At 43.1% G+C, this 12,185-nt stretch overlaps 1 protein-coding gene across 6 annotated transcripts in view; it reads left to right on the top strand.

The window, feature by feature from the left end:
• The first annotated feature begins 3,634 nt into the window (after positions 1-3,634).
• Positions 3,635-12,185, top strand: part of LOC124612038 (axoneme-associated protein mst101(2)-like) — a 117,060-nt gene continuing 108,509 nt past the window's right edge. For 4 of the 6 annotated variants that reach the window (XM_047140299.1, XM_047140440.1, XM_047140361.1 and 1 more), the window contains exon 1: positions 3,635-3,882. In XM_047140299.1, coding sequence (XP_046996255.1) covers positions 3,650-3,882 — 233 coding nt within the window. In that variant the 5' untranslated portion in view covers positions 3,635-3,649. The remainder of the gene's footprint in view (positions 3,883-12,185) is intronic. The other 2 variants (XM_047140521.1, XM_047140604.1) reach the window with 1 other exon arrangement.

The raw sequence follows: 12,185 nt of genomic DNA on the forward strand, positions 1-12,185 counted from the left end.
TCTGCATTTAACAGTGGAATTCTCGTTGCACTTTTAATGCTACCACCGTTGCTTTTAATGTCACCAAAGTTTGTTTTGACTTTCCTGTATGCTGAGTCTGTCCTTCCGACAATCATATCTTTTTCGGTGTCTTCACAATTTTCCTGCAGCCATTTCGTCTTAGCTTTCCTGCACTTCCTATTTATTTCATTCCTCAGCGCCTTGTATCACTAACCAAAACGGCCTTGTTGTGCTGGTACAGCGAACGGCTGAAAGCAAGGGGAAACTACAGCCGTAATTTTTCCCGAGGGCATGCAGCTGCACTGTATGGTTAAATGATGATGGCGTACTCTTGGGTAAAATATTCCGGAGGTTAAATAGTCCCCCATTCGGAACTCCGGGCGGGGACTTCTCAAGAGGACGTCGTTATCAGGAGAAAGAAAACTGGAGTTCTACGGATCGGAGCGTGGAATATCAGATCCCTTAATCGGGCAGGTAGGTTAGAAAATTTAAAAAGGGAAATGGATAGGTTAAAGTTAGATATAGTAGGAATTAGCGAAGTTCGGTGGCAGGAGGAACAAGACTTCTGGTCAGGTGAATACAGGGTTACAAAAACCAAATCAAATAGGGGTAATGCAGGAGTAGGTTTAATAATGAATAAAAATATAGGAGTGCGGGTAAGCCACTACAAACAGCATAGTGAACACATTATTGTGGCCAAGATAGACACGAAGCCCATGCCTACTACATTAGTAAAAGTTTATATGCCAACTAGCTCTGCAGATGATGAAGAAATTGATAAAATGTATGATGAGATAAAAGAAATTATTTAGATAGTGAAGGGAGACGAAAATTTAATAGTCATGGGTGATTGGAATTCGAGAGTAGGAAAAGGGAGAGAAGGAAACATAGTAGGTGAATATGAATTGGGGGGTAAGAAATGAAAGAGGAAGCCGTCAGGTATAATTTTGCACAGAGCATAACTTAATCATAGCTGACACTCGGTTCAAGAATCATAAAAGAAGGTTGTATACATGGAAGAAGCCTGGAGATACTAGAAGGTATCAGATAGATTATATAATGGTAAGGCAGAGATTTAAGAACTAGGTTTTAAATTGTAAGACATTTCCAGGGGCAGATGTGGACTCTGACCACAATCTATTGGTTATGAACTGTAGATTAAAACTGAAGAAACTGCAAAAAGGTGGGAATTTAAGGAGATGGGACCAGGATAAACTGACTAAGCCAGAGGTTGTACAGAGTTTCAGGGAGAGCATAAGGGAACGATTGACAGGAATGGGGGAAAGAAATACAGTAGAAGAAGAATGGGTAGCTCTGAGGGATGAACTAATGAAGGCAGCAGACGATCAAGTAGGTAAAAAGACGAAGGCTATTAGAAATCACAGGGTAACAGAAGAAATATTGAATTTAGTTGATGAAAGGAGAAAATATGAAAATGCAGTAAATGAAGCGCGCAAAAAGGAATACAAACGTCTCAAAAATGAGATCGACAGGAAGTGCAAAATGGCTAAGCAGGCATGGATAGAGGACAAATGTAAGGATGTAGAGGCTTATCTCACTAAGGGTAAGATAGATACTACCTACAGGAAAATTAAAGACACCTTTAGAGAAAAGAGAGCCACTTGTATGAATATCAAGAGGTCAGATGGAAACCCAGTTCTAAGCAAAGAAGGGAAAGCAGAAAGGTGGAAGGAGTATATAGAGGGTCTATACAAGGGCGATGTACTTGAGGACAATATTATGGAAATGGAAGAGGATGTAGATGAAGATGAAATGGGAGATACGATACTGCGTGAAGAGTTTGACAGAGCACTTAAAGACCTGAGTCGAAACAAGGCCCCGGGAGTAGACAACATTCCATTAGAACTACTGACAGCCTTGGGAGAGCCAGTTCTGACAAAACGCTACCATCTGGTGAGCAAGCTGTGCGAGACAGGCGAAATACCCACAGACTTCAAGAAGAATATAATAATTCCAATCCCAAAGAAAGCAGGTGTTGACAGATGTGAAAATTACCGAACTATCAGTTTAATGAGTCACAGCCGCAAAATACTAACGCGAATTCTTTACAGACGAATGGAAAAACTGGTAGAAGCGGACCTCGGGGAAGATCAGTTTGGATTCCGTTGAAATGTTGGAACACCTGAGGCAATACTAACCTTACGACTTATCTTAGAAGAAAGATTAAGAAAAGGCAAACCTACCTTTCTAGCATTTGTAGACTTAGAGAAAGCTTTTGACAATGTTGACTGGAATACTCTCTTTCAAATTCTACAGGTGGCAGTTATAAGAGTCGAGGGGCACGAAAGGAAAGCAGTGGTTGGGAAGGGAGTGAGACAGGGTTGTTGCCTCTCTCCGATGTTATTCAATCCGTATATTGAGCAAGCAATAAAGGAAACAAAAGAAAAATTTGGAGTAGGTATTAAACTCCATGGAGAAGAAATAAAAACTTAGAGGTTTGCCGATGACATTGTAATTCTGTCATAGACAGCAAAGGACTTCGAAGAGTAGTTGAACGGAATGAACAGTGTCTTGAACGAAGGATATAAGATGAACATCAACAAAAGCAAAACGAGGATAATGGAATGTGGTCGAATTAAGTCAGGTGCTGAGGGTATTAGATTAGGAAATGAGACACTTAAAGTAGTAAAGGAGTTTTGCTATTTGGGGAGCAAAATAACTGATGATGGTCGAAGTAGAGAGGATATAAAATGTAGACTGGCAATGGCAAGGAAAGCGTTTCTGAAGAAGAGAAATTTGTTAACATCGAGTATAGGTTTAAGTGTAAGGAAGTCGTTTCTGAAAGTATTTGCATGGAGTGTAGCCATGTATGGATTTGAAATATGGACGATAAATAGTTTAGACAAGAAGAGAATAGAAACTTTCTAAATGTGGTGCTACAGAAGAATGCTGAAGATCAGATGGGTAGATGACATAACTAATGAGGAGGTATTGAATAGAATTGGGGAGGAGTCTGAGGCACAACTTGACAAGGAGAAGGGACCGGTTGGTAGGACATGGTCTGAGGCATCAAGGGATCACAAATTTAGATGGCAGCGTGGAGGGTAAAATTCGTAGAGGGAGACCAAGAGATGAATACACTAAGTAGATTCAGAAGGATGTAGGTTGCAGTAAGTACTGGCAGATGAAGAAGCTTGCACAGGATAGAGTAGCATGGAGAGCTGCATCAAACTAGTCTCAGGACTGAAGACCACAACAACAACAATAAAATAATAACTACAGTGGGCTTTCTCACCGAACATACTGAGCTACCGTATCTGCTGCCGTTAGACCACGAGTAGCGACGATTTTATTATAATGACCCTTTATTTAAAAGCTGTAAGTAATGGCTTCATTAGGACAATGTGTGCAGACCCAGTGTCTTAAGAACCGCTGTGCCACTTCTATGCGTGGGCCACACGACTTAGAAAGTTACACGTAGTGCCATTGAGTTAGCTGACGAAAAGAGCTACTCCTCCCAATTTGCGAGGTAGCACTCCAGAACATTTGCCTACGTGGTAACTCATTTTGCGACAGGGGCACGAATACTGCGCGTCCGTCGTTGTTTAAAGCTGCTCTGAAATCACTCAGAGATAGCATCGTTTGCGCGGCGGTCGGTGTCGTCACGGACCAGTTGGAAGCTGTCCGGATGCCAGGCCGTCGGCGTCGCCGCGTGCGCATGCGCGGCGGCCGCCCAGAGCGTCTAGGAGGAGCGGCGGCGCTGGCCCGCTGCAGTAGCGACCACAGCGGCAAGCCGAGTGGACCAGCAGACGACCAGCGAGAAACCAGCAGCGAGCAGCCAGCAGCATGGTGTACGAGTCGGACTTCTACACGACCCGCCGGTCCTACAGCCGGCCCAGCTACTCCACATACTCCGTCACTGTGAGTCCCGGGCCGGGCTGGGCCGCTCTGGCAAGCTGCTGGCGCGACACCGACGGGCACCGCCCACTGGACGCCACCTCTCGCTCTGTTGCCAATTCCAGGCTGGCCTTTATTGTCAGTTTTAAATCAATCACATTTAGTATCCAGCCTCAAAAGCGATGACGTTCAGAAATGACGGGCGAAGAATTGGGGCGTAGGCGACAGTATTAGTAGTCAGCGGTCCCGAGAGCGAGGTGTAAGTATCACCAACAAGGAATTCCGTAGAGGCCAAACAACTTACAGCAGTCTTAAAGTCCCTTCAGTTTGAGTCGATAATCAGTTAAGTACGACATTACCGAATTGGAGCACGCGATCTATTTTGAAGTTCTTTTCTTCACGGTTGTCTTCATCGCATTTGGTGAACGCTTTTATTCACAACTGCCTAGACCACATTGGGGCGTAGGTGACAGTATTAGTTGTCACCGGTCCCGAGGACGCCGTATAGGTATCACCAACAAGGATTCCGTAGAGACCAAACAATCTACAGCAGTCTTAAAGTCCCTTCAGCTTGACTGGATAATCAGTTAAATACGACATTACCGAATTGGAGCACGCGATATATTTTGAAGTTCTTTTCTTCACGCTTGTCTTGATCGCATTTCGTGAAGGCTTTTATTTACAACTGCCTTGACTGTTGGTGGTGGTCTTATGACAGTTTAACTCTTTCGACTGTCACGAGAACTAGTATCTAGTTTCAAAAGAAAAACGCCCAAGAGTCATCTAGCGTCCATTGTAGTCACTAGATCAAATGGTTCAAATGGCACTAGGCACTATGGGACTTAACATCGGAGGTCCCCTAGAACTACTTAAACCTAAGGACATCACACACATCCATGCCCGAGGCAGAATTCGAACCTGCGAGCGCAGCAGCCGCGCGGTCCCAGACTGAAGCGCCTAGAACCGCTCGCCTACCGTGGCCGGCCACTAGATCACTACTGGATTCTAAGTGACAAAGATGCGCACTTGATGACTATCTAATGTTTTGCTTTTACCACTAGCTACTGGCACTGATGATGATTCATGGCCGGCCGGAGTGGCCGAGCGGTTCTAGGCGCTACAGTCTGGAGCTGCGCGACCGCTACGGTCGCAGGTTCGAATCCTGCCTCGGGCATGGATGTGTGTGTTGTCCTTAGCTTAGTTAGGTTTGAGTAGCTCTAAATTCTAGGGGACTGATGACCTCAGCAGTTAAGTCCCATAGTGCTCAGAGCCATTTGAATCATTTTTTGATGATTCACGAGACTCCAAACCAGTAAACAGTCGTACGTCCACCTAATGCAGTCAAGGCAGTTGTGAATAAAAGAGTTTTTGACCACATTATATGAAAGTCTCTGCTGTAGTACTGTAGGACTGACTGTGCACAGCTCCCTTGGATTTGACTGTGGTGAGCACATTGTACACTGGCCGTTAATGCCAGGTTTCCCTTGGCGTACTCTGTAGTTCTGATTTCCAAGGTTGACAAGATTGGTAGAAGGTATATTTCGTAGTGCCCAGCAGAACTGACATTACTGGTCTTCTGATTGGCATCCAGAAAGCAATGACGATGAAGATAAAGAAGTAGACTCAGTCACTCGTCCTAGTATTGTGCAGTAGAAACGCTGACATTCGGAAATACAAGGGTATTCAGCTGCAACACCTTCAGAAACTATGTGCGAAATTTTCATGTTCTCTCGCTCACTACAAGTAAACTATTAGACCTAAAAACAAAATTGACAGAAACTTTCATAGGAAATATAATGTATTAAATTTTGTACTGGGTTACGTTTCGTCGGAGGCCATAGTTTTCGAGTTATTCAACAGAAACGTGTTTGAAGGTCACTTTTGTACGTTTTTCGTGAATAAATAGAAAAGTACAGGCTGTAGCGAAAACGTATCGCAATACATAATTTAAGTACATTGAATTTCCTTCAAAAAGGTCCTGTACTTTTCTATAGGACTAATAGTTTGCATGTAGCGAGCAAGAGAATATGAAAATCTTGTGCTTGGTATGTGAATATGTTGCAGGTTGCATAAAACCCATATATAGGGGCAACTGAATCACCCTGCATATGCTCTGCAATATCCTTTTTTCCAGAAGTTCTTGCCCCAAGGATATGCGGAAGAATTTCTATGAACTTGGGAAGAGGTGCTGGCGAAATAAGGCTGTGACAGCAAGTCGTGGTTCATGCCTGGACAGCTCAATCGGTAAGAACATTACCCACGAAATGCAAGATTCTGAGTTCGAATCCAAGCTTGGCACACAGTTTAAATTGGCCAGCAGTTTCAAAACAGCGCTCATTCCTACTGGATACCTTCAGTTCTTCATTTGTCGTCAGTGGCTGAGAGGAACCCTGTTTCAGACGACCTGCCACGCAAAATGCTGGCTGTGTCAGGAATCGAGCTACGCTTCTCTGTATGTAGATTGACTTTCTAACGGTGTAGGCACATAGACGGGCGTTTTTAGATCCCTTCTAACACTGATGTTTTTCTTCTATCAATTACTTGAGAAATTTCGCTCAATGAGCTGACAAATCAGGAGGTCACAGTACTTCGTGTCAAACATCGCTTGCTACAGATTGCACTTGCAATCCTCGTGATAGCAATGCTTGACGAGAATCTTCTACATATTCCGCAAACTCACAAAGGACCCTATCAATTTTTTTACTGATTGCTTTCTGCCGATTGTTGATTCTGAAGCGTAATGGCTCACCTTTTATTCAGTCTTTCAAAGAGATGGAGAAGCCAGAAGTATAAAGAGCGAGAGAGATATCCAGTGGGCGGCGTTCAGAGGCGTCGAAAAAATAAGACGCTGTCATTTATTCAGTACGCTCCTCCATATAAATCCATATTTTCGCATGGAAGACCTTATAAACTGTAGTTCCTCTTTCAGGAGGCATACTACGACTCTGGAAAGAGAAAAATTCTGAAATCATAGGATTCACTTCACCCAAGTTCTTTGACCTAAATCGCACTGAGCATTTATTTCTCATCTCAGGCTTGGTCCCATACCGACAAGCGTACGCCTATCACTGACTGCCGTAAAGCTGTATCTGGACGACAGTTCTATCTCATATTTTGGATTGAAATTCTGTCGTGAAAGTCGGTGAAATTGGAAGAACTACTGTATCCATCCTTCAGCGAGGTTGCTGGTCGAAACTTCCCGGTAACTGATACAGTAAAATCATTTCAATGACCATGTTTTTGAACTTCAGGGTGAAGCAGGGGAACAATATCATTGCTTGTAATGGATTCGCGGGTGTCGGAGCGTTGACTTGTTCGCTCCGGGCGTTGCCGCATTTGAGATCTGTATTTTTAGGACAGCATCTTATTTTTACGCCGCTTTATCTGGCCATGCAGTGCAGATCCAGGTGTGGCGACGTCGGCATTGCTTTGCAGCGACGGAGAGAGTCGAGGGTTTATTGTCTCACGCTCTTTAGATAGAGTCGCACCTGTTTACGCTAAACACTGCAGTGCACCATTTTCGGTGGGGCTTTGCAAGAGATTTTTCTCTCACTGCCTGCCAAGATCACGTGATGAAAATCAGGTGAAAAAGTGCATTCTATCCCAGTGTGATAAAAACTTACCAGAGCAAAACACGATTTCATTTTTGCTGCCTAGTTGACAATAAATCCTGTAGAGTTTCAAATGAACACTCTAACCAATTTTAGTGCCAAACGCTTTTAGCGTCTCCTATGCCACCAGGTGCGAATAAAAAAATAAGTTTTTGGACTTTCTCTCCACCGCTGCAAGAAATGTCGATATTTTGCGCACATCATCAAAAGCAAGGACCATTTCTTGTTTCACTGCCTGAAACGTATGAGCAGTAGCATTGTCGTAAAAGCCTTCGCAGTTCCAACTTCATGGCGAGTGAGAGGCCAGAAATTCAGTTCCAAAAATTCACAGTAACACTTTGATTCTAATTCAGGACAAGAAGGTATAAATAGCTAGATCCAGTACTGTACTTAACGTCGAGCTGCTTTCAACTTCTACATAAAAATTCCGTACAATTTCAGCATTTCTCTGCAGCAGTAGATAATAGGGATGCAATCCTATGCAGTTATCTAGTGTAGATTTCCCCCAATTATTCCGAAGACACAATTCTCTCAAGAAAAAGTTCATCGTTATTGACTTTCATCGCTATTGACTTTCAGGAACCTGCTAGAAATGTTCTATTATTACGGGCAGTAGGTATAGCGGAGATGGTTTCGGAAAATATAAGTTTCATTGGCCGTCAGTGTTCGATGCCAGATTTTGATAGTATTTTCACCAACATTGTCCTCCATAGAAAAAGAGTAATAGAAGAAAATCACATACTATTTCGTTATTGTTAAAGTAAATCTTTTCTTGTACACTGTGCCTCGTCATTTATTTGAAGAAGAGAGGGGGCGTTTTGCCGATGTATTTGAGATGCCAGATTTCCTCTAGCCCTTTTTTGGGAAATTTCATAAGAGATGTGGTTTCTCGCTCGCCAGTCCCAACAAAGATTTTTATTTGTGCTTGTTTCAGCTTTAAGTCACTTTTTGATAATTTTAATTTTTTTGCCTGTTTTCAGAAATTTTGCACTCTGTAATTTTTTGTGTAAGTTAAATAATGCACTATTGTTTTGTTTTTGAGAGTTTTTCTTGCTAGAAATTTTTGGCTTATTTACAGAATATATTTTTAATGGTTTAATATGCAAATGACGAGGGCGTCTGCGCGGCTTCAAGGTCTGTGTTGGTAAATATTTTGCAGAAATTTTTGAAGTGTTTTGATTTTTTTTCATTTTTATGGTTTCCGGGCCTCTCCAACATTTTGGGACAGTGTTGGATCTGCTTAATGTGTGTATCAGATTGGGACAGCAGCAGAAGTATGGTTGCGCAGTTCACCTAATCTGCAGTTAAAGACGAAACGAAATCAGTTTTCGTCACAAAGTGTTGCTTGACTTGCGAATATAAAACATGCAAGAATAAAAAAATTCAATAAGGATAAGTGTTGGCATATTAAATCACAAAATATTGAAGAAAAACATCTTTAGATGGAAATCATTTTTGTCAGCCTCCATCGTGACGTCAGAGAGATGGAAAATGACAGAAAGAAGTGTTGTTATTATCAAGTGCGCTGGAGTACAGAGCCTAAGAAATATCTGCATACATTCACGTAAGTTCTTTGACAGGCCATTGTTATTGGCTATAAATGCAACGCAAGTGAGACTCGAAACCCTAGGTGTTACGCTATTGCACGTGATTTATATGAAATCCTTTATCCAACCTATATTATCATCTATCTCCTACTATGACTAGCGATTAGATAAATCTCGCAATGAGTAATTTACTCCGCTACTTAATCTACATATAAAGTACTGAAAGTTGATGTTTTAGAGCTCTGGCATAGCTCCCCTGACTTAACAGTGAAACAGGACGAGAAGTCTCTCATCGCAGAGGATCAACATTTATCCAATTTCTCACCGCTTGTTTGATTTCATCTCTGGAATGCCCCTGCGACTAGTTTATGCGCGAGACTTATACTGAATCGAGAAACAAACTAAACGGTGTAGCTGCTTCGTGACTTCACACAACTGTTTAGCTTTGGTTGGAAGCGAAGTTCGACGTCGTGTTTAGAACGTATCCGTAGAGAATTCTTGGTCAGTAGCAACATTATTCAGTTTCCATTTAAAAGCATGTATATCGTTATGAGAGGGAATGAAAAGAGGCACATGGACGGACTGCTGCAAACGGCGCACTCTGTTGAAACAGAACACGTGGGATTCCCTCCACATTCTGATATGACTGACTGATCAGATACTCTTAGGTTACAACTTCCGGAGGGAAAAGAGCGACAAGTTCAAACTGATATGGTCTCTGAGTCATTCACGGATAGCATAGCTGGCAGCGCACTAGTCGCAAAAGATAAGGAGGTACATTCATATTCAGGTCCGACACACTGTTGACATTAATCGAAAAGCAGTCCAGTGTTTTTAGTAGTAAGGTCCGCTTCAATGACACAGTGTTGCTTTCATGCCCAGGATAATAAATCGTAGCCACTGAAAGATATTATTCTCTTTCAATTAACACGTATTTCTGTAAACGTGCTGACACGATTTGTACAGTTTTTACTGTGAATGCAACTTGAGCGCTTGAGAAAATAGCTTCAGAAAGAAAAATAAAACTGCAGCAGATCGAAAAAGATACCACGAAAATGCGAAACGTAAAATTCCATGTCACCAATAGGATCGAAAAAAATGCACATCCACACTACCACAGCACTACTGCCATATTTCAATCAGTGTTTCGTAAAATCATAAAAGAACGTTCATGCCCGTCGAGTGCTCCTCGAACCAGTTAGGTCCAATTCGAGAATGATGGGATGGTGTATTCTTTTCAAGATTCAAATAGGCAAACACCCAGAGGCTCACGACCAGTCAGCATGACCCTGTATCGTTAGCCGGTAAAAGGTGATGACAGACAAATCAAGAGGCTTCATTTCCCTACTCGGCAATATCTCAACACCTCTACCTGAACGGTGACCGACCGAGCTGACGCAGTGATTAGCACACTGGACTTGCATTCGGGAGGACGCCGGTTCAGACCCGTGCCCCGCCATCCAGATTTAGGTTTCCCGTGATTTCCCTAATCGCTTCAGGTAAATGCCGGGATGGTTACTCCGAAAGGGCACTGCCGACTTACTTCCCCATCCTTCCCTAATCCAATGGGACCCAAGACTTGCTGTTTTGGTCCCATTCCCCAAATCAACCAACCTGAACGGTGTCCCAATAGCAGGCGTAATGCTTCGTCTCGTATGGTTTTCGACGAATTTTTGCCCTGTTAGCACAGTGTACCTGCGCTTATCGGAGGTCACCAGCTCAGTTCTTTTCCCATGTATCGAGCCTCCAGTGACAGCTTTCAAGCGCTCATGCTAATCGTTGTGCATTTTGATGGGTGGTAAGGTGAGATACACTTATGGGGCGATGGTTTCTGCAGCCCATGTCGAGGAGGCGGTTCTAGGCGAACTCTATCGTCGTAATTGGTGACTCCTGTACTTTGGCCAGTTCGCACGCTGTAAAGAAAAAAAGCTGTTATGGTACTCTTGGTTGGGAAACTTCGAAGGATTGGTCAGCCGCCTAATGAGAAAGGACTTTTTCCTTCCTCTACGCTTAATCGCCAATTTTCCCGCTCTGTGTAACAGCCTTGTCTTAAGTGTACGCTGTGCAACAGCCTTGTCTTAAGTGTATCTGTTGAGTGTTGGTGCTGTAATGGGCGTGTGTACACAGTGGTGTCATGTTTCCAAAGAGGGGGTGAAACTCCAGTACCGGCATATAGCTTACTCAAATGGCTCTGAGCACTATGGGACTCAACTGCTGAGGTCATTAGTCCCCTAGAACTTAGAACTAGTTAAACCTAACTAACCTAAGGACATCACAAACATCCATGCCCGAGGCAGGATTCGAACCTGCGACCGTAGCGGTCTTGCGGCTCCAGACTGCAGCGCCTTTAACCGCACGGCCACTTCGGCCGGCCATATAGCTTACTCTTCTCGTATAGCACCAAGGGGACCACCGGTGTTAACGCCCCCATCCGACAGTGTGACATGTCCTTACTGCTTAAGACACTGCGGAGATGTCTGGAATTCAATCCGCGACAGCGGCGCAAAGTCCGGCGATGAAGAACTGTTATACGCTGTAACAGCCCGCAACAGTCGACGATGAGCTCAATCATCAACACGTTGTCGTCTACGGCACATGGCTCTTAAAATCTGAAACAGTCTTTGGTCGCCAATATCTGTACTTAAATTAATTGGAGTTTCCACCGTTACGATCATAATCAGATTTATTCATAAAAGAAATAAATGAGCAAACATGAATAAGAGCATTGTAGTGGGTTATGACACAATGACCTGAGAAGTATTGACGCATTTGATAAATAACATACGCCTTTCTCCTTAAGCTAAGTAAATAAGGAAATAAAAATTTTAGCCTTGATTGGCATCGTCACCAGATACGAAAACATGATAATACCGTGATGAACACTCACGATGCGTAATATAGGTGCGCTGCTGGCATACTGTGCTTACAGCTGCAACGCAAGGAATTGAGGAGACTTCGCCGCTAGGTGCTGCTGACTGTAACATATTTTGCAATGGTGATCACAAAGGCAAAGATAGTAAGTTAAAGATTATACATAAACCAATATGGGATAAGTTAATATTGCGATTAAAATTGAGATGGAGCGTATAATTAGATCCATTGTAGGATGCTACCTAAAATTTCCTTTCATACACGTAACTCTCGTATAGGGATCGACGATGTACAAAGT

This window comes from Schistocerca americana, chromosome 1 (assembly GCF_021461395.2).
Source record: "Schistocerca americana isolate TAMUIC-IGC-003095 chromosome 1, iqSchAmer2.1, whole genome shotgun sequence".
NCBI lineage: Eukaryota > Metazoa > Arthropoda > Insecta > Orthoptera > Acrididae > Schistocerca > Schistocerca americana.